This window comes from Syngnathoides biaculeatus, chromosome 13 (assembly GCF_019802595.1).
Source record: "Syngnathoides biaculeatus isolate LvHL_M chromosome 13, ASM1980259v1, whole genome shotgun sequence".
In the NCBI taxonomy this organism is placed as follows: domain Eukaryota; kingdom Metazoa; phylum Chordata; class Actinopteri; order Syngnathiformes; family Syngnathidae; genus Syngnathoides; species Syngnathoides biaculeatus.
Genome location: NC_084652.1, coordinates 385,920 through 406,087, shown reverse-complemented (window position 1 = coordinate 406,087; position 20,168 = coordinate 385,920). Strand labels below are relative to the sequence as shown.

At 44.5% G+C, this 20,168-nt stretch overlaps 1 protein-coding gene across 1 annotated transcript in view; it reads left to right on the top strand.

The window, feature by feature from the left end:
• LOC133510419 (voltage-dependent R-type calcium channel subunit alpha-1E-like) overlaps positions 1-20,168 on the top strand; it is a 62,402-nt gene that overhangs the window by 2,554 nt on the left and 39,680 nt on the right. Inside the window, exons 2-5 of the mRNA XM_061838295.1 lie at positions 252-693; positions 10,005-10,319; positions 16,052-16,157; positions 17,521-17,660. Of these exons, the coding sequence (XP_061694279.1) occupies positions 287-693; positions 10,005-10,319; positions 16,052-16,157; positions 17,521-17,660 (968 nt within the window). The 5' untranslated portion in view covers positions 252-286. The remainder of the gene's footprint in view (positions 1-251; positions 694-10,004; positions 10,320-16,051; positions 16,158-17,520; positions 17,661-20,168) is intronic.

The following is a 20,168-nucleotide window of genomic DNA, read 5'->3' as shown; positions in this document are numbered from 1 at the left end:
AAATGATACATTTTATGATTGATGAAGAAAGTGAATTATTAAACATATTTACATACACATTTTAATTTGAATCTGGTCAACAAATGACATGGCCCAGGTGTACCTTTTAAAAAAAAAAAAAAAAAAAAAAAATCAAATGTGAGTACAAAAGTTTGGCCACCCCACTTTATACGTTCTTCTGTATTTGTCTGTGTTTTCGTGCCCAAATGGCTAATGTGCTTTTTTTTTTCTGCCCCTTTATCTCTGCTCAGGCATCTGTATACGGTCGACCGTTGCCAGCGTCGAGATGTTCACAAGTTCCGATCAGTCCCTGTCGCCCTCCCTCGCACCGACCTTCCACTCGTCGCCCATGTGCGGCCCCGGCGGGCAGCAGCGCGTCCACTCGTCCCTGTCCCTCCCCGAACCCGAGCCCTGGAGGAAGCCCCTCCCGGCCGCCCGGCCCGGCCTGGCGCAGGGCGTCCGTTCCTGCTCCCTGCAGGTGCCCCACAGCGAGTTCCTGGAGCTCCCGGCTCGGGCGGCCAGCTTCGACCTTCCGCGCGGCGGAGGCGACGATTCCGACCGGGGTTCGGGGTCCCCCAGCCCGCACGGGGTTCTCCGGCGCCGCGGGGGTCTCGTGGAGCAGAAGGACATCATCATGGCTCACCAGGCTCACAAGATCCAGAGCACGCCGCAAGCTCGCAGGAAAGAGTGGGAGTAAGTTGTTCCGAACTCCTGTTTCCGTACTACTGTCGTATTCAGCATATTGATATCGGCCGAATGAGTTTTGCAAGTGTAAAAAGAAGTCAACCAGTAACAACAACAAAGCAGGTCCTCAACCTCCATTTACAGCAAATAATGTAGTCCATATTTTGAACAATCAATTACTGTATTAGTCAATCGCATGGCAAAAAAAAAAAAGCCCACTTTCACTCACATTCACACCTTACGGACCATTTCGACCCTTCGGGGAATCTCACGTTTTATTTTTGAACGTGGCAAGATGCTGGAGTACCCAGAGAAAATCCACACAAGCACAGTGAGAACATGCAAACTCCGGATGTGTACTCATGACCTCTCACCTCTGAGGCAGACGATTGAGTTAAAGGGACACAAGAGTGTGACAGTAACTGCTTTCAGGCGTCCCTTGGAATTTTAACCGTGCAAGTGCCGAGACTTTTATCATGTTATCCAATTTTTTTTTTTTAAATGATGTGGAAAGCCCACCTTCATCCCAGTCGAGAGGTTCCAGATTTGAATGTCATTTGCATGTTCTCCCCGTGCCTGCGTGGATTTTCTCCGGGCACTCCGGTTTCCTCCCACATCCCCAAAACATGTAACATTATGTAGACACTCTAAATTGCCCCCTTTGGCTCGACGTGCCCTGCGATTGGCTGGCAACCAGTTCAGGGTGTACCCCTGCCTCCTCCCCGTTGACAGCCGGGATAGGCTCCAGCACTCCCGCGACCCTTGCGAGGATAAACGGCTAAGAAAATGGATGGATGGATGTTCTCACTGTGCTTGTGTGGGTTTTTTGTGGGTAACACGTGCGTTTTCATGTTCATTAAAAATTTTAAATCGTACACACACATTGAGTGCGTATGGTGTTGCCTGTGTGCGTTGTGATTGGCCAGTTCAAGTTTGCGTCCCTCCTCCCTCAAAAAAATCGGGAAAGATGACAAAAGGCTCGAGAAAAATGGATGATCGGATGGCATTCGTGGCTACCAGGAGGCGATTCCGATCTTAAGTCTACAGCTTTCACAGTCAATTTAGATTTTTGGCCGCTAAGTGGTTAGGCGCCTGCCTATTGGGGTTCTTTACGAACCCCAAATTCTTGTGATCAGAATTGAGTGAGCGGATTTCGATGCCAGGTGTCTCTTTTATTCCTTCTGCTTGCTTAACGTCTGTGTGTTGGGAAACCTACGGCCCGTGGGCCACATGTGGCCTATGTAAGTGTTTGATGGAAATATAAAAAATATACAAATTCTGAGGAACTGCAGGAAGAGAAAAATCAATCGATCCCAGGTATTTGAATGCAATATTGGGATTGATAAAATATTAACCAATATGTTACCCGTTTTGGGTTGCCAGTATTTTTTTTTGTAACATTCTCTCACTGTTTTTGCACGAGTAACACGGAAAATTGTGTTCGAGGTGCAGAGTACAATATAAAAATAAAACGTTTCGTCACCAAAAAAAATGATAGCGCGTGAAGGACATAACATTGTAATATAATATATTCTGAAAAGGGAAAAGATGAAAACGTTGCAGTCATAGCCATACAGTAGAAGTGTTCTCAATGAGTGAGTAATCTTGAAAGGAAGTAAGTATGCTGGACCGGACTGTTTTGGTACCGCTGCCTGCATACATACAGCACTGTATCTATATTATTCTTTAAGGGTTCTGCAGCAAAGCAATGAGTCACCCAATCGTCTCCCACTGATTCCAACTAAGCGTTTGTGTGTGCGCGCGTTGAGCTGAGGGTGGCGTGATGAGCCGCTTGCCAACACTTGAGCGTGGAGTGGCTCTCCATCAAGTGTAACCCCCCCCACCCCCCGACCCCCTCCCCACCCCCCTGCACACACACACACACACTCGCACACTTCCTCCCACCTCCTTCCCCTATTTCCTCCCAACACCCACTCCATCCATTCCAACAATTAGCAGATCATTGTTTATTTGAAAGCCCCAGTTGTTATTATAGGGCTTGGCACATCGGGGATGTGAAAGGATGCGCCAAGCTGTGGCGCTCTTGTATTATTAGGATTGTTTTTTTTTTTTTTTTTAATGACTGTATTTCGGTTTCAAGCGCCAGGTGTATTGCAGTTATTTGTCCATTAGGGGATGCTAGGGATTCGGAAGTAGGCGAGCGGCAGCGTTTGGGATTGACAATTTGCAGGAGAATCGGCTACGCTTGACCTTAGGAAAATGACGGGAATATTCGAGAAATACTCTGTTTTTGGGAAAACTTGAAATACACACAAATGGATGCCGATTAAGTGACATTACTGGATAATGTTGGCCTTTCTGTGGATTTTTTTTTTTTTTAAAATACTGCATAGTTTTTCCTACAGGTTTTTAAAAACAATATTACACTGGAGTGTGACGGCACTCAAAATAATATTCAATCTTTTTTAAGAAACGCATAAAAAGAGACTTCACCCGATTAAAAGTAATTACAAATATTTTTGTATTAGTGCACAGTACATATAGCTGCAAATATTAGTTGTATAATTTTTCCTTTTTATTTTAAAATAATTTAAAAAAAAACTAGGTTAATCAGAAACATTGTTCTCCAATTTTGTTCTTGTTAAATTATATATATATATATATATATATATTTGTAATTCTTCAAAAAACGATAAATAAACTCCTAAAACAGGTTGGGGTTTTTTTTTTGTCTGAAATACAAAAATATATTTTTTTAAAAGCAAATTTTTTATTGCATCTATGGAGTAATCCAAAATGGTTACGCTTGTTTTATGAAATATATTGATGAAAAATATTTTATATTTAAAATATTATGACTTGTAATATATTTATATATATATAGTGTTATGAAATTCTGCATGTTTTCCAACCCCAACTCCAACTTTGATGTGACATTCATAAATTTAAATAAAAATTTCAAGTCCCGTCGCCCTTATTAACGAACGTTTAGCATGCGCTTCCACTGCATAGTTAGTCATACATTTAAGTGGCAATCCTTGGTCCAAACAGTACAAGCGGATATCCGTTGCTAGGGAACAAGTCAAAGGAAATAAGACGCTGAAACCACTTGTGTAAATGTTGGTTGAAAGCCTTCGTAATATTATATAAATCCACAAATTCCGAAGTGCGGCCGCCTCACGGCTCACGTGTGTTGCGGGCATGTCGAGTTGGCTGCAAAAGCAAAGTTGCTGTGCTTTACAGGAAGTTGCATCACATGCCCCTCTATAGTAATCCCGACACTGTAGGTCTTCTCATTATACCGGCACATGCATATAAAGTATGTATTGGCAGACCAAATAAAGAAGACTTGTTTGTTGGTGTTCTCCCACACCAAACTCACCCGATCACAACTTTACAGATGTTCCTTATTGCACCAGGCAACGGAAACCCGAATTAGACCCAAAAAGGCCCCACAAGGTCGGCAGCATGGAATTGTTTAAAAGGTCTTTCTCATGAAGAATTCGCCAAAAGTGTTGGCGTCGATTCCTCGGTGCACTCAGCCATGAAAGTGTCAACATCCAAGGGACAGCGGGATAAGGTATCGACGTCGATGTTTGTTTTGCCAGTCCATATTTTGATGTCAAGCTGGAAATCGGCCCGTTGTCCCACCCGTCGGTGTCCCACTCCATTTAGTTTGGCCGTGGTTAGGACGTATGCGAGGGGGCTATTGTCTGTCAAGACGGTGAATTGAGGATGAGGTGGCTGCGGCGTCTGATTCGGGTCCCTCCTGGACGCATCCCTGGTGAGGTGTTCCGTGCATGTCCCGCCGGAAAGAAACTCCGAGGACAACCCAGGTCACGCTGGAGAGGCTATGTCTCTCGGCTGGCTCGGGAACGCCTCCGGATCACCTCCGGAAGAGCTGGAAGAAGTGGCTGGGGAAAGGGAAGTTTGGGTATCCCTGCTGAAGCTACTTCCCCCGCGACCCGACCCGGTAAAGCGGTAGCTAATGGATGGATGGATGGACTGTGAAGTGCGGGGGGTAGAACAAATAATCCTGAAATTGATCACATATGGCCCACTTCAATGCCAAGAATTCCATCTTCCCGATGTGCAAGTGATAATTCCGTTCCGCTGGCGTCAACGTGCGTGACCCATAGCCAATCGCCCCCATCTTGCCGTCTTGGTTCTGGTTAAGGACTGCGCTGAGGCCTTGTCGGGAGGGATCAGAGTGCAGTGGAAATGGCCGATTGAAGTCAGGATACGCCAACAATGATGGGTTGGTCAATCGGTCTATAACAGTGGTTCCCAAAGTGGGGTCCACGTCTTTCCAGGGGGTCCGTGATGTGAAGACGAAAAAACGAAATCGTCTGGAAGCTCATCACGATGTGAGAATTGCCCTTTCCGATGTTGAACCACGTTTTGATTTATTGTGCAAAAATAAAATTGAGTATTTCTTGAGACCAGAATGGCATAGCTGTGTCCAGCACTACATTATTGGCGAGGTCCGGGAGCTTTTTGAAGGACTCACTGGGGGTCCGGGCCCAGGTTGACTTTGGGAACCACTCTAGGACCTGTTGATGTTGTGTGGTCCGATTTACTGGTGTTGACAGCTGTCGGCCCTTTGCTTTTCCCTCTCAAAGGCTGAAATCAAAAAGAGTGGAGCTGCTTTGCCTAATAGTAAAGCCTAATAATAAAGTACTGGATCTATAGTACACTCTGGTCAAATCTAAAATGATGAAATGAAAGTGTCCAAATGTGGTGACACGATGGATGGATGACTGGTACTCATAATTCTGAGGTCCTTCCTTTTTTTTTTTTTTTCCTCCGGGCACTAGAGCATCAGAGATAGTAATAGTAGTAGTAAGCATACAATTTGTAGTAGTAGCAGTATTGGCGGCACAATGGAACAACTCTTTAGAGAGTGTTGGCCTCACAGTTCTTAGGTTTGGGGTTTAAATCCCGACCTTACCTCCCCGTGGCCGCGTGTCGTTTTCCTCCGGGCACTCCGGTTTTCTCCCACATCCCAAAAACATGCAACATTAATTGGACACTACGTTGCCCTGATGTGCGAATGTGACTGCAAATGGTTGTACGTTTATTTATATGTGCCCTGCGATTGGCTGTCAACCAGTTCAAGGTGTCCATATTGTGTAGTTTGCACCAGGTAGAAACACAAACTAAATCTTAAAGCCACACCGAGCCATTCACACTATCACTGCACGTTAGTGTGTGTGTGTGTGTGCGTGTGCGCGCGCGGGGGGGGGGGGGCGGTTGACGAAAAGCAGATTTCTGTAGGAAGGGCCATTGTGAAAGATGCCTTTTGTTGGCAGAAATAAAAAGAACGGGAATTGAAGCGAGCCTGGTCGCTATGGAAACAGCAGGCAGTTTGAGACAGTGCAGATCGATAGAGGGCGAGGAAAAAGAAGAGATGAAATAAAAAGAGAGAGAGAGAGAGAGAGCCGGGTGCAGGGATGGACAAACATTTTGGTGGATGACGAGTGTCCAATTTACAAGTGACAGCGAATAGAATGCTAAAGGTATCCTAGCATCAGCTGTGTAAGAATGCATGACTTAAAAAAAAGTTTTGCACATTTTTTTTATTCAATAAAAAAATGCAGCTCACTTAGGAACTTAGTCCTACTTTTTTCCTTTTTTTAAACTTGAGAATTAATGAACATAAATCAACAGAATAAATGTTTGAAGAATTTATCATTGTCGTAACTTTTCAAAGTTAAAATGGCCGTACGGACGTGATTTCATTGAACAGCAATGACTTTCATTTTTCTTTTTGGAATTGAAGAATTATGCTCACTGAGAAAATATGACAGATTTTGGGCCTTAAAAAATACAAATCATTTAAAATAGATGTATTTCTATTTTTTATTTTAAATGAACAGGATGCAAAGAAAGTAATCAAATAAATATATTTTTTCCCTTTTATTAAGAATTCATTAACGCATTTGGATTTCTATTAAGAAATCAGTGGAATGACAAAGAAATAGATAGTTTAAAAAGAATGACACCCACATTTTCATTAGACACTCACACTGATTATTTTTATTTATTTAACAACCAATGGACCCCAATTAAAAACATTTTCATTTAAATAAATATTTCAATTAAATGAAAAAATTGGACTGTATTTGTGTTTGATTAGAAAAGGGACAGTGGTGATATGATTTATTTTTATCGATTAAAACACGAAGACATGATTTTGCACAGGACATTGACTTTGATTTCATCATGTATTTTTTTAAATTAAGGAAATAAAGCTTTACTTCATAGATTTAGATTTTGCTTTTCATTGGACAGATATGTCACTTTATGTCACATGGGGTGATCCATCTTTTCTATGTTTTCTGTTCATTTCAGTGAAAATGCAGCTCTCTTTTCAACTTAATCTCGGCTTTCTTTTATTTTTGATGTAGATTTTTTTTTTTTTTGACTTCCTTGGAGATTTGTGCTTGTTTGCCAAGTGGACGCCTGTGAGCGTCTCTTGGCTGCCGTCACAATCCCCCGTCTGAGCCCTCAAACGCTGCCGCCCATCTGCACAGACTTTATTCAGCGTCTGATCTTTCTGCAACCTTGTTTACGCGTGAATAATGTCATTTTTAGACAAACGGGTGGTCATCTTTAGGAAAGAATGCGAAGATGGGGCCGGCGGCGGCCTAATGAGGTCTCACTTGTGGCACGCAAGGAAAACACTTGTCATTTTTTTTCCTCTGTTCCCCCCCCCAAAAAGAAAAAAATGAGCAGATCTATTTCACGCTCTATTTTTACGCCTGACTTTTGGTCCAATTTTAGCACAATGGCCTACTTTTCAAATATTCCGGTCGTGCAAGTCAGTTTCCGTTGCGCTCGCTTACTATTTTAAACGATCATTTTTGTTTGGTGGGCATCGACGGCCCGTGAGAACGTTTGAGGCGCGCCGCCGTGCGATTGAAACATGATGCAAAACTTTGGATGGAACTAATTTGGAGCTGGGACTGAAAAAGCGTAGCGTGGAGAGTCTTTGTCGGCGAAATGTGCAAGTGCAGTGGATGGATGGTGTGATATTGCCAACTTTCTCTCACGTATATACAGTACTCTTCTTTCTTCTCCCATTGTTTCTTTTCTTTATATTATTATTATTTTGCTGCAGCAACCAAAACTGTTTCTTCCTTGAAAATCTCACCATGCTGTATCTAGTTCCATTTTTCATTTACTGATTTTTGGGGAACAGTAGTGGGCAGTATGTGGCACCTAAGTATGTTGTTTCCGATGATGACGACGACAACACAGGTTGCGGTTTTTCCATTGCAGCGAGTTGGTGTGGGTGTGTGTTTATGTGTATGTTGCCACGTGTGCAGTTGCACTTAACCAACTTATATTTTTTTGACCATTGTCTAGTTCGGTCGCTCAGTCGGCAGCCTAATAAATAAATAGCAGACAATCAATTCAAGTCTACTATACTACTTACTGTGTACTACTACTTCTATAAAATTCTTACTACTACTTATTGTCACTATTCCTACTACTATTAGTGCTACACTTACTTTTACCATTATTACTATTACACTTATTACTTCCTCGACTGAACTCATCAGGGATCTGCCCTGAGCCCCTTCCTGTTTGTGCTGGTAGTGGATAGGCTGACAGATGAGGTGAGACTGGATTCTCCTTGGACCATGATGTTCGCAGATGATATTGTGATCTGCAGGGAGCAGGCGAAGGAACAATTAGAAAGTTGGAGGCACGCACTGGAAAGGAGAGGAATGAAGATTAGCCGAAGTAAAACAGAATATATGTGCGTGAATGAGAGGGGTGGAGGGGGAAGAGATGGCGAGGGTGGAGGACTTCAAATACTTGGGGTCAACAATCCAGAGCAACGGTGAATGTGGTAAGGAAGTGAAGAAACGGGTCCAAGCGGGGTGGAACAGCTGGCGCAAGGTGTCTGGTGTTCTATGTGACAGACGAGTATCCGCCAGGATGAAGGGCAAAGTTTATAAAACATTGGTGAGGCCGGCCGTGATGTGCGGATTAGAGACGGCGGCTCTGAAGAAACAACAGGAAGCAAGAACTGGAGATGGCAGAAATGAAGATGTTGAGGTTCTCGAGGTTGGATAGGATTAGAAACGAGCTCATGAGAGGGACGGACAAAGTTGGATTTTCTGGAGACAAGGTGAGAGAGAGCAGACTTCGATGGTTTGGGCATGTCCAGAGGCGAGAGAGTATACACATATCGGTAGAAGGGTGCTGAGGATGGAGCTGCCAGGCAAAAGAGCGAGAGGAAGACCAAAGGAAAAGGTTGATGGACCTTGTGAGGGAGGACATGGAGACTGTGGGTGTTCGTGAGGAAGATGCACGAGATTGGCTTAGATGGGAAAAAGATGACACGCAGTGGCGACCCCGGACGGGACAAGCCGAAAGAAAAACACTTCCTCTACTAACTACTACTATGATGATTACACAAACTACATTTACTACTGCAACTACTACTGTCACTATAACTCCTGCTACTACTACTACTTAACTACTCCTTTCACTACTGCTACTATCACATTTTCTCTTATCAATATTACCCCTCTTAGTCTTAATAGTCTTACTACTAATATAACTACTTCTACTGCTAAAACAGTTGATACTATTGCTACAACTGCACGCACTACTTCTATTTCAACAAGTACGACTACTCTTACTAAACCTAAAAACACTCTCAGTACTTCCACAAATATTGCCACACTTACTCTTCTTAGTCCTACTACTAAAATTACGACTACTCTTACAAATACAACCACAACTTCTACTTGAACTACTTGTACAAAGCATGAACACTGAAAATTGTACAATATCTGCAAGAATTAAAGTGAAACGAAACAAGAGCATGAGAAACGTCAAGTATTTGTGTCTCTGGCCGCATCTTCGTCGTTGGCATTGAGGGTTATCGTGTAAAACGAAGGCAGCAGTGTTGCTATGGTAACTAAACGGACGCGCCTCATCTGGTCCTCCTCCACTGAGCAGAAGGTGGTGTGCAAGCGTGGAAGTGCGCAAGTGTACAAGTGTGCGTGCCTTCAAGCGCTGCACGGGCTCCTGCCTGCTAGTTGCGCTGCGCTGCCGGACCTCTTGTGCAGCGGATGATACTCGCCATCCTCCTCCTCCTCTTCCTTTTCCTCCTCCTCCTCCTCCTCCTCATCATCATCATCAACGTGCGCGTGCCATGGAGGCGCTCCCTCACTTTCGGAGTTCTGTTCGGCTCTGACGCGCAAAGTTCCCAAGGACTTGCCCCGGACCATTCCGCGCGCCTCTCGATGCTAAAAGTTGTTCCGAGCGCAATTCACCGACGGGACTTGAAATGGAGTGATCGGCGGCATTTGTCCTCTTTTCAACTCTCTCGCTAGAATGGCGCGCTTCGGCGACGAGTCGGCCCCGAGCACCGTGGACTCCGGGGACGGAGACGCGGAGCGCGGCGGCGGTGACGCGCAGGACTGCGGGGCTTCGGCGGCGGCCGGAGGAGGAGGAGGAGGAGGAGGCGCGGACGGATCGGGAGCGATGACGGCGTCCATGAAGCAAGCCAAGGCGCAGCGGGCCCGGACCATGGCTCTGTACAACCCGGTGCCGCACCAGCAGAACTGCTTGACGGTCAACAGGTCGCTGTTCATCTTCGCGGAGGACAACATCATCAGAAAGTACGCACGCCGAATCATCGAGTGGCCATATCCTTCCTGACCATTTGTGACGCGCGCGTTCAGCACCACAGACAGTGCTCCTCCCTTCTCTTGCACTGTAAATGCGACACCATTTACGACTTTCCTGCGCTTTTTGCTCCGATGTTTTGCACGTACACGTCACCTAACTCGGCGTCGACCCGCCACGAGCGTCTCTGCTTGTTTCGAGTGGCGCCACACAAATGAAGCCTGCAAAAATACCAATCAGCAGTTGCTATAGTTCATGTACAGCATTATTCCGACGCAATGGCGTGCACCCAAAAGAAAGTTGATCATTGACACAAATTGAAACTTCTTGAGTTTCAATGTCGCATACGAACAAAAGCATTGAAAGTTTTTCGTTATTTTTCAAGATGTCAGCAGGAGGCTTAGACGAGGGGGGAGGAATCATGACCAGTGCAAAAGAGCAGTCAGTGTTAGCGCAAAACATTCAGGCTTCTCAAAAAAACTATTCGAACAGCTGAAGTTTATTTTGGCTCCATGCACTGACTCCCATCGAACACGAGTCGGATTGTTAATTCTGAACCCAAACTAGCGAGAGGAGGGTGTGGACACTTGTGCAACCACATTCGTCTTGGTTTATTTTTAATTCCCCTCTTGAAACAGTTTCAGTTGAGTTGTACATGTTATTGGCCTAATTAATTTTGGACAAAGTTCTGAAAAAGTCACAAAACTGCCATTTGAGCAAGGCCGGGTTTGACATTTGATACTCACTTTTCTTTTTCCTTCTATATTTGATTTGATAAACAAACAATAATAGTAAAGCGTTGGCCTCACAGTTCTGAAGACCCGGGTTTGATCCCGGCCCCGCCTGTGTGGGTTTTCTCCGGGTTACTCCGGTTTTCTCCCACATCCCAAAAACTTACTTGGACACTCTAAATTGCCCCAAGGTGTGATTGTGAGTGCGTCTGTTTGTCTCCGTGTGCCCTGCGATTGGCTGGCGACCAGTTCAGGGTGTACCCCGCCTCCTTCTTGCTGACAGCTGGGATAGGCTCCAGCACTCCCGGCGACCCTTGTGAGGATAAGTGGCAAGAGAAAATGGATGGATGGACTACATTATGTCCAGACAAATACATAAATGGAATTGTTTTACAAATTAATTATATTAAGAGTCAGACGATTCCATGTTCTTAATTGATACAAATTCATGACATTATCTTTGATCAGCTTTGATTTTAATGTTGAATGTTTAAAGTTTACGTTGTTTGTCACCACCTAAAAATACACAACAAATTGCAATATCATCAACGAGGCTGTAATTTACCAACATCCCCTAAATGTTCAATCCACTTCACTTTGGTCATTTTGTTATTGTTCTTTGTTTGTTTGTTTTCTTCATTCAGTTTTATCCAATCGAAATATTATGATCATGTCCAAAAGACTATTACCCTTCCGTCGCGGTTTTGGTGAAGCCTCGGTTTAATTCCCCCGGAATCTTATCGAATTGGCAATTCTTCAATCGAACACCTGAGGGCTGGACGCGTCTCGTTGAAGGATCAGAGGGGAAGTTGGATTTTTTTCACTTCCTGTTGGTGTCACAATACTTTTGCCCGCATAGCCCACACCCTAAATTGAGTTTTTGCGTCGTGCGCACACAAGGCAGAGGACACAAAGTTAGTGTGCGTGTGTGTGTTGTGGTTATTAGAAGCAGCAACAGCCTGCGGGGGAGGCTCACACAGTGTGGGCACATGTGAGCACAGCTCTGCATGCCTTATAGAGCTCTGAGTGGGTGTCGGTTCAAATCCAACTCAGCAGCTCTTCTGTTTCCCTGCGCTGGATGTTTCGTGTGTGTGTGTGTTTTCCCTCCGTGTGAGGCGAGCACGACGAAGATCGCGACGGCGATGGAGTCGGTATCCGCGTTCTCCGTCCAAAACGCCGTAGCGGGCTGCGGCCGGCTCCAAACATCCCCCTCGAGTTTGCAAGCCTGCCAGGTGTCCTCTGGTTACCTAACCGGTGCGAGGGGGGCGTCGAGTGGTCAAGGCTCGCTCAGGGAGCTTCAAGTCGGCAAAGAGGCGTGTGGGAGGCCTTTTGTCAAAAAAAAAAAAAAAAAAAGAAAATGTCGGCGTATTCAGACCCACGCCCGCCCTCCCCCACTCTTCGTCCGGTCCAAGTGCAAAACATTCAGATGAATTCAACGCGATTTTGGGCGCCGCTTGGTCACGTTGCACAAGTTTTGTTTGCAACCTCCAAAGTGGAAGCTGAGGGGAGTGGAGTGGGTGGAAAGCACTCGGAGCACTCAAGCCAACTTAACATCCGTGTACTAGTACACACCAGTACAACAGTTTTGCGCGGTGGTAGACAACTGTCTTTCTAGTATCTAGTATCTAGTGCCCTTGTCATCCCACTAGTGTGCAGAATTCCATCCAGAATATCGAGTCATTGCTCACTCATACTGCTTTCCGTACTAGTAGCGTGTAGATGTCAACTAGTGCAGTTTTGTCCTCCTTATAGCATTTGCCCAACTAGTGTGCCGACAGTACTACAACTATTCCAACGAGTCTTACTGCACAACTACTCTTACTATTAATACTCTTACCGCTGTAACTACAACTACTACTACTCTTCCTACTACTTTGAGTACTACTCTTAGTACTAACAGTACTACGAGTACTAGCAGTAATGGTGTTCCATCCATCCATCAATTTTCTGAGTTGCTTATCCTCACGAGAGGTGGGGGAGTGCTGGAGCCTATCCCAGCGGTCATCAGGCAGGAGTGGGGTACACCCTCAACTGGTCGCCAGCCAATCGAAGGCCTAATAGAGACAGACGTCAGTCGCACTCACAATCACACCTTGGGGCAGTTTCCGTGGCGGCGCCGGGATTTCAACCACTGTCCTCAGAACTGTGAGGCCAACACTCTAAGCAGTTGTTTCACCGTGCCGCTAACACTGTTACTACTCCAAATTGTATCACGACTACTGCTATTACGCCCTCTAATGCATATATTACTCTTACTACAACTAACCCTAGTGTCAGTCCGACTCTTCTTTCAATTAGTGCTAAGAAATGTATTACTTCTTCCTCTTATTTCTGCAACAAATACCACCACCACTACTCTACTATTCCAATAATATAGCAATAATAATACATTTACTTCCAACAACACTATGACTACTACTACTACTACTACTACAGCGATGCCTCGGTTCTCGACCACAATCCGTTCCATAAAACGGTTTGAAAAGTGAATTGTTCGAAAACCGAATCAATCTTTCCCCTTACAATGAATGGAAAAAGAAATCATGCGTTCCAAGCCCCCCCCAAAAATCGGCTTTTTAAAGAATTTTTTTTAGCTTTTCCTGATAATAAACTGCATAGTAGAAATACACGTTTAAATGCTTTATATAAAAAAAAGAAATTCAGGAATTTATTTATTTTTTGCTTAAAATATATGCTTGAGTAGTAGATTACGGTACGCTGGGATCGCATTGCCGTATCTGTAGCGACTCGGCTCCCAGCCTTGTAAACTTCTTTTTATTAACAAAAGTGCAGAATAACTTTAAACAAGCAACTTGCCTTCTTTGGAGCCATGATTGGGGGTTAATACGGTAGGTAGTCCTCGATAAGAAGAAAAACAACAAGTCACTACCGGGACACGTCTGTGTACAGAGGCCGCGTTATACAGAATAACAAAAGTGTGCTGGTTGTGCTACGCGTCACGTCATTTCCGGGTTCTTTTCGGGGAACGTTCGAATCGACAATAACAAAGCCTGTCGTGGGTGGGTCAGCTGCTTGCGCCGCACGCATTATGTTAGTTCCGTATTTTTTCGGCAGAGTGGGAATTCACAACAAAGCGCGTCGTGAGTGTACTTGTCTGGCCACGCGTATTATGTTATTTCCGGGTTTTGTTGGGGGCGTTCGAGTACCGATTTTCATTCGAAAACAGGAGCAAAAAAATCTCGAAATTTTCGTTAGAAAACCGATTTGTTCGAAAACGGGGACGAGGCTTTACAGTATTACTGCTACTGCTACTACTACTACTACTATTAATATGTAGAGCAGTTGGAATATTTTAATTTTTTTTTTTTTTTTTTCTTTTCCCTGATACTGTATAAAGATTAAATGCCTTACTAGTAAGACATTTTGGCATGACTCGTATCATTTTTTGCACTTGCTGCTCTTCCACCATGTATGACATTTGTGCACACTAGCTGGGCAACTTTTGCATACTAGTAGGACAACTACATGTTACTACTAAGGCAAAACCGCGCTACCAGAACTACTAGTGAGAGTTTAAGCATCTATAGACAATTTAATGCGCTTGACTGGAAGAAGGAACTGAGCTGCAGGCGATAACTGGCAAGGAGACAACGAGAGCGCGATAGCGTGAGTGAGTGAGTGAGTGTTGGTCTCCAGGTCGTCAACCCAGCTGGTCCTCTGCGAGGCGCCGACCTCCTTTCGCTGGAGGTCGAGACAATAAATATCGAGGTTTCTTCACCGCCGGCTCCAACTCTCTCAACGTACGCCGTTAGTGTTGAACGTGACCCTGCCGGCATGCAAGTTGCTGTAAAGAACTTCATAACTATCGTGGAACAATTTACAAGATTGTTACTGGACATGCAGGATAGCAATGGTGGACATTCAAGATATCCAAACTGGACATCCAGAACGTCACGATTTGATAATCTCAACGTTGATACTAGTCGTTTAAAATATCGGTACTGGACATTCATATTATCAATGCTAGACATTCCAAAAAATCAACATGGGAAATTTATAATGCCAATGCCTGACGTCGGTTGTAACCCGCTGCATCTTTGCAATATTCCCTTTAGACCACAGGTGTCAAACCCAAGGCCCGGGGGCCAAATCTGGACCACCACATGATTTTATGTAGCCCGCGAAACCAAATCTCGAGTGTCAATTTCCAAAATTTCAAATTGTCATATATTATAAGTGATAAAGTTGAGATATTCCAAGCATTTTTGTGTTACCAAATGTGAATAGTTGAGAAACAGGTTACCCTTAATTTCTGATTCCATAACTTGTTCATAAATTGAAGAAGAATAAAGATGATTAAATATTTTTGTTCCACTGTCATAACGACCCTCTGAGGGGGAAACGCGGAACAACAATGTGGCCCGCGAGAAAAATGAGTTTGACGCCCGTGCTTTAGACTTTTGAAGTATCAAACAATAATGATACTGGAGATTCATAATCCTGATTTCGATCATATGCAATTCACCATATTGATACTGGAGCGTTGCTCCCTCAATTCTGTACATTTCCAGTATCGGTATTGAGCGTTTAACGTTGGGTCATGTAGAACAGTCAAAGTGTACGTTTACGTTACAGTCCCGATGGAGGGAAAAATAAAATTAATAACCCAGACAGTCTGTGTAGAAGTTTTTCGTCCTCCCGGTCAGGCCAAGGTGACTTGGCGGCGCTCCGGTTCCACCCCCCCCACGTCTCGCCATGAAAAGGACTTTCAAAGACTTGGAGGTTGCCATAGCGACAGCAGCCTCACTCCAGATTCCCTCCCGCATCGCAAAACATGAAACACGCCTTCGTTCATCTGTCATTTAAAAAAAAATAATCATCATCATCCATCGGCAGATTGTTGTTTTTTTTTTTGTTTTTTTTTCAGCACACAACTGATAGAATTTTGGCCTTTTAATGAAGAAAGTCACAATTTGACAGCTACAGTCGTTGTTGTTCTGTACAGTTGACCTGTCCACGATTGTTTCAAGTGTTCCTTTCCTTAACTTTGCGGCCGTCACGCCGTTCGAGTACATGATCCTGGCCACCATCACCGCCAACTGCGTGGTGCTGGCTCTGGAGCAGCACCTGCCAGGAGAGGACAAGACCCCCATGGCCAAGAGACTGGTGAGCGCCAATGTGTGGAAAAATCTTTCGAGGCGCTGGAGAGTCAACAATTTATCAGTTTGGACGCTTGAAAGTGATGTTGCAGTATTTGGTGAAGCCAGAAAACTCCTTCCTTAATGCGGTGTGTCGGAAATGATGATTTGATCAAGCGAATGTATCATTGAATGATAAGTACTTTTATCAATACATATCTAGTACAAGTACAGCATATTCACACTGATGTCCATACTGCATTGCATGGCATTTGCACTACAAGAAATTTTTATGTATCTGTACAGAACATTCACAATATTGATATCAACGTTTGCTGTATCAATGCTGTATATTTTGAACATTGCCGATATTGATATATCGACATTTTCAATCTAGATACAGAAGGATTTCCTTTCCCGGTACTAGAGATTTACAAAATCTAAAGAGAACATTCACAATATTGATACTGCAAATTTGAAACTGTTAACTGATATTGTCTGTTTCAACCCTGCAAGATTGCAGCATCGTCCATGAATATTTGCAATTTTGGTAAAAAAAAAAAAACAAACAAAAAAACATTCATATTATCAAAACTGGCTAACATTTGCTGTTTCACCTGAGAACATTCTCATTATAGGTACTGGATAATTATGATGCTAATATTAGAAATTTAATGTATAGATCACAGTCGATCAGCTGATAAAGCGTTGTCCTCACAGTTCTGAGGTCCCGGGTTCAATCCCGGACCCGCCTGTGTAAAGTTTGCACGTTCACCCTGTGCCTGCGTCAGTTTTCTCCGTGCACTCCGGTTTCCTCCCACATCCCGAAAACATGCAACATTAATTGGACACTCTAAATTGCCCATAGGGGTGATTGGGAGGGCGACTGTTGTCTCTCCATGTGCCCTGCGATTGGCTGGCAACCGGCTCAGGGTGTACCCCGCCTCCTGCCCGTTGACCGCTGGGATAGGCTCCAGCGCTCCCCGCGAGCCTTGTGAGGATAAGCGGCTATGAAAATGGATGCATTTGCAGTATCGGCATGGAATATTTGTTGTACTGGCACGAAGGAAAACGGACATTTCCCATATTTAAAGTATCGAAATGGGCATTTGCTGCATTTGTCATGCATCAGTGTCAGTGACTGGATCAGTACTAATTCCAGGCATCGCGCATCTAATAATGACAGTAGTTGTTTGGTAAACATAACTACAAATCTGCGTGTTATTGCATGTTTTGTGGCCTCATCGACACAAACGCACACGCATGTAATTGCAGGCTAGTCGGCGTGTTGACACACGTCACCCGCTACGTGACACTGTTTTGACTCGGTGACATGTTTACGATGAGGACGACTCGTCCACCCCCGCTGACCCGTTTTGTCGCGTGCGCAGGAGAAAACGGAGCCGTACTTCATTGGCATCTTCTGCTTCGAGGCGGGCATCAAGTTAGTGGCGCTGGGCTTTGTTTTCCACAAAGGCTCCTACCTGAGGAACGGCTGGAACGTCATGGACTTCATCGTGGTGCTCAGCGGGTGAGTGGCGTCGGCCCGTCTCGTCGGTAACCGGAATGTTTGTTTTGCGCAAATCGCCGTTTTTGCTCATTTGCATAATTTGTAATGACCATTTGAAATTTGCTCCTGGATATTTGCTTGACACTGTATATCAGTTTCATCATTACTCTTGATTATCACGTTTCATCGTAACAGAAGTGGCAGTGGAAATTTGCAATATGACCACAGGAGACACATTTACACACATTTACATGATCTGCACTAGACATTTTATGTATCGCAACTGCACATTTCCGCATTGGACATTTGAAGGATATTTTAAAAATCGGTACTGAACATATGCAGTTTGAAATGGATATGTGTGTACATTTCCAGTATCACATGGGCTATTTACAGTATCTTGATGATGAACATTTGCGGCATCGCTCTTGGACATTTTCAGCTTCACACATTTACGGTGTCGCAAAAGGGACATTCAAAGAATCTTTATTTTTATTATTTGTACTGAACATTGTTAGTTTTTCACTGGACATTTCCAATAAGGCTGCTGGTGTCACAGACCTCCGGTGCGGGGCTGGACCCGAATGCAGGACTCCAAGACGAGGACATGACGTTCGGCGTAGTTTTATTCAAGAAACTCAGGGCATAACGAACAACAAACTGGCGAATTAAAAACGCCATCTAATTCCAGTCCCAGTGTGAAACAGCTATGAGCGGCGACAGGTGTTCCCGGCCAGGGCAGTGGCCACGCCCCTCTTGGCCGTGGTCCAGCATGGCTCATGACAGCTGGACCTCTGCAGTACTGTAAAATATTTTAAAGTATTGCTATAACACAAGTGGACATTAATGCTATCAGTAAATGAAATTTTCAGTATTATTCCTGGACACTGGCAGTACATTTGAAGTACAGATTTTAGATATTTCCTGTATTGGTACAAGATGTTTGCAGTATCACATTGGACATTGATAATCCTGAAATTGGTCATTTCCTCTATCAATAAGAAACATGTACAGTATTGGCGTGGACTGTGTTATGACTGGACATTTGGGTATCCATATCCAGTATTTTACCAGTTTCACGATGATCAATGTCCAATATGATACTGCAAACATCTTGTAGAAATACAGGAAATATCCACAATCTGTATTTTACATGTACTCCCAGTGTCCAGGAACAATAATCGAAAATTTCATTGACTGAAGGGCAAAGTTTACAAAACAGTGGTGAGGCCGGCCATGATGTACGGATTAGAGACTGTGGGACTGAAGAGACGACAGGAAGCAGAACTGGAGGTGGCAGAAATGAAGATGTTGAGGTTCTCGCTTGGAGGACGAGCGGGTTGGATAGGATTAGCTCATTAGAGGGACAGCCAAAGTTGGGTGTTTTGGAGACAAGGTTAGAGAGAGCAGACTTTGATGGTTTGGACATGCTCAGAGGCGAGAGAGTATACTCATATTGGTAGAAGGGTGCTGAGGATGGAGCTGCAAGAGGAAGAAAAGGTGGATGGATGTTGTGAGGGAGGACATGAAGACTTGCGGGTGTTAGAGAGGAAGATGCATGAAATAGGCTGAGATGGAAAAAGGTGACTTGCTGTGGCCACCCGTAATGGGACAAGCCGAAAGGAAAAGAAGACATTTACAGTACCAATGTACATTATAAACTGACAACTTTATTGACTGTATTGGAGGCCCTGAAAAGAAATGAACTTTTTAAAATGTAACATCACCAACGTGAGTGTGCAATTAGCTGGGGGGGAAGCAGGGGGGTGATCAGGGTGGGGCGGCGCAGCCAGACTGAAACCCGGAGAAACTGAAACTGAAAGAGCCACAAGACCACCCCGCGTTGACGATCACTTTTCAAGTGGGAAAGGTTTGATCGTCAAACCGGACGATGGGTTTGCGCGGAACATCACCAAACCGTTGTCCACCCCTCTGAATATTCTTTGGCTGACTTTTACGAGTTTACTAGGCTGTGGTTGGTAAGTGTGCAGTGTCCCAGGTCCCCCAATTAGCCGCAGACTCTGGAATGACCTCGATCGTAGCATGAAATCTTGACTTGATGGGGGGGGCCTTGAGTCCCGTCAAGATGTTTTCCTCCATTCAGAGCGCGCGATACCGATGCGGGAAATGTGCGTTTCCATGGAGCAGCAGGAGCAAGTCTTTGCGTTCCGTGCCAGGTGGGTGGATAAGTGGATTGGCACTTGCGGTCGCCCCCAGCGCCACTCTCTTTTGACTAAGAAGGGGGGAGGGCGGTGGAAGCAGCGGGCTAGAAAACAACCCAAAACACACACAGTGAGGGTTTTAATTTGAGCGTTGGGTTTAGTGAATTAGTTTCCCGGGAGCAAAGCGGCGAATGTCGTCCCGAATTCAGGCTCGACTGCTCTCGGTGTGCGGACATCTCGTTTCTACGAGACACATTTCTCCCCTTCATGTTTCCATATGATAGTCTTGCTCTCTTTTATATGAGATGAACATTTTGTTTGGGTTTTTGTTTGATTGTAAGGCCTGCTTACCTGGAACGCACATCAA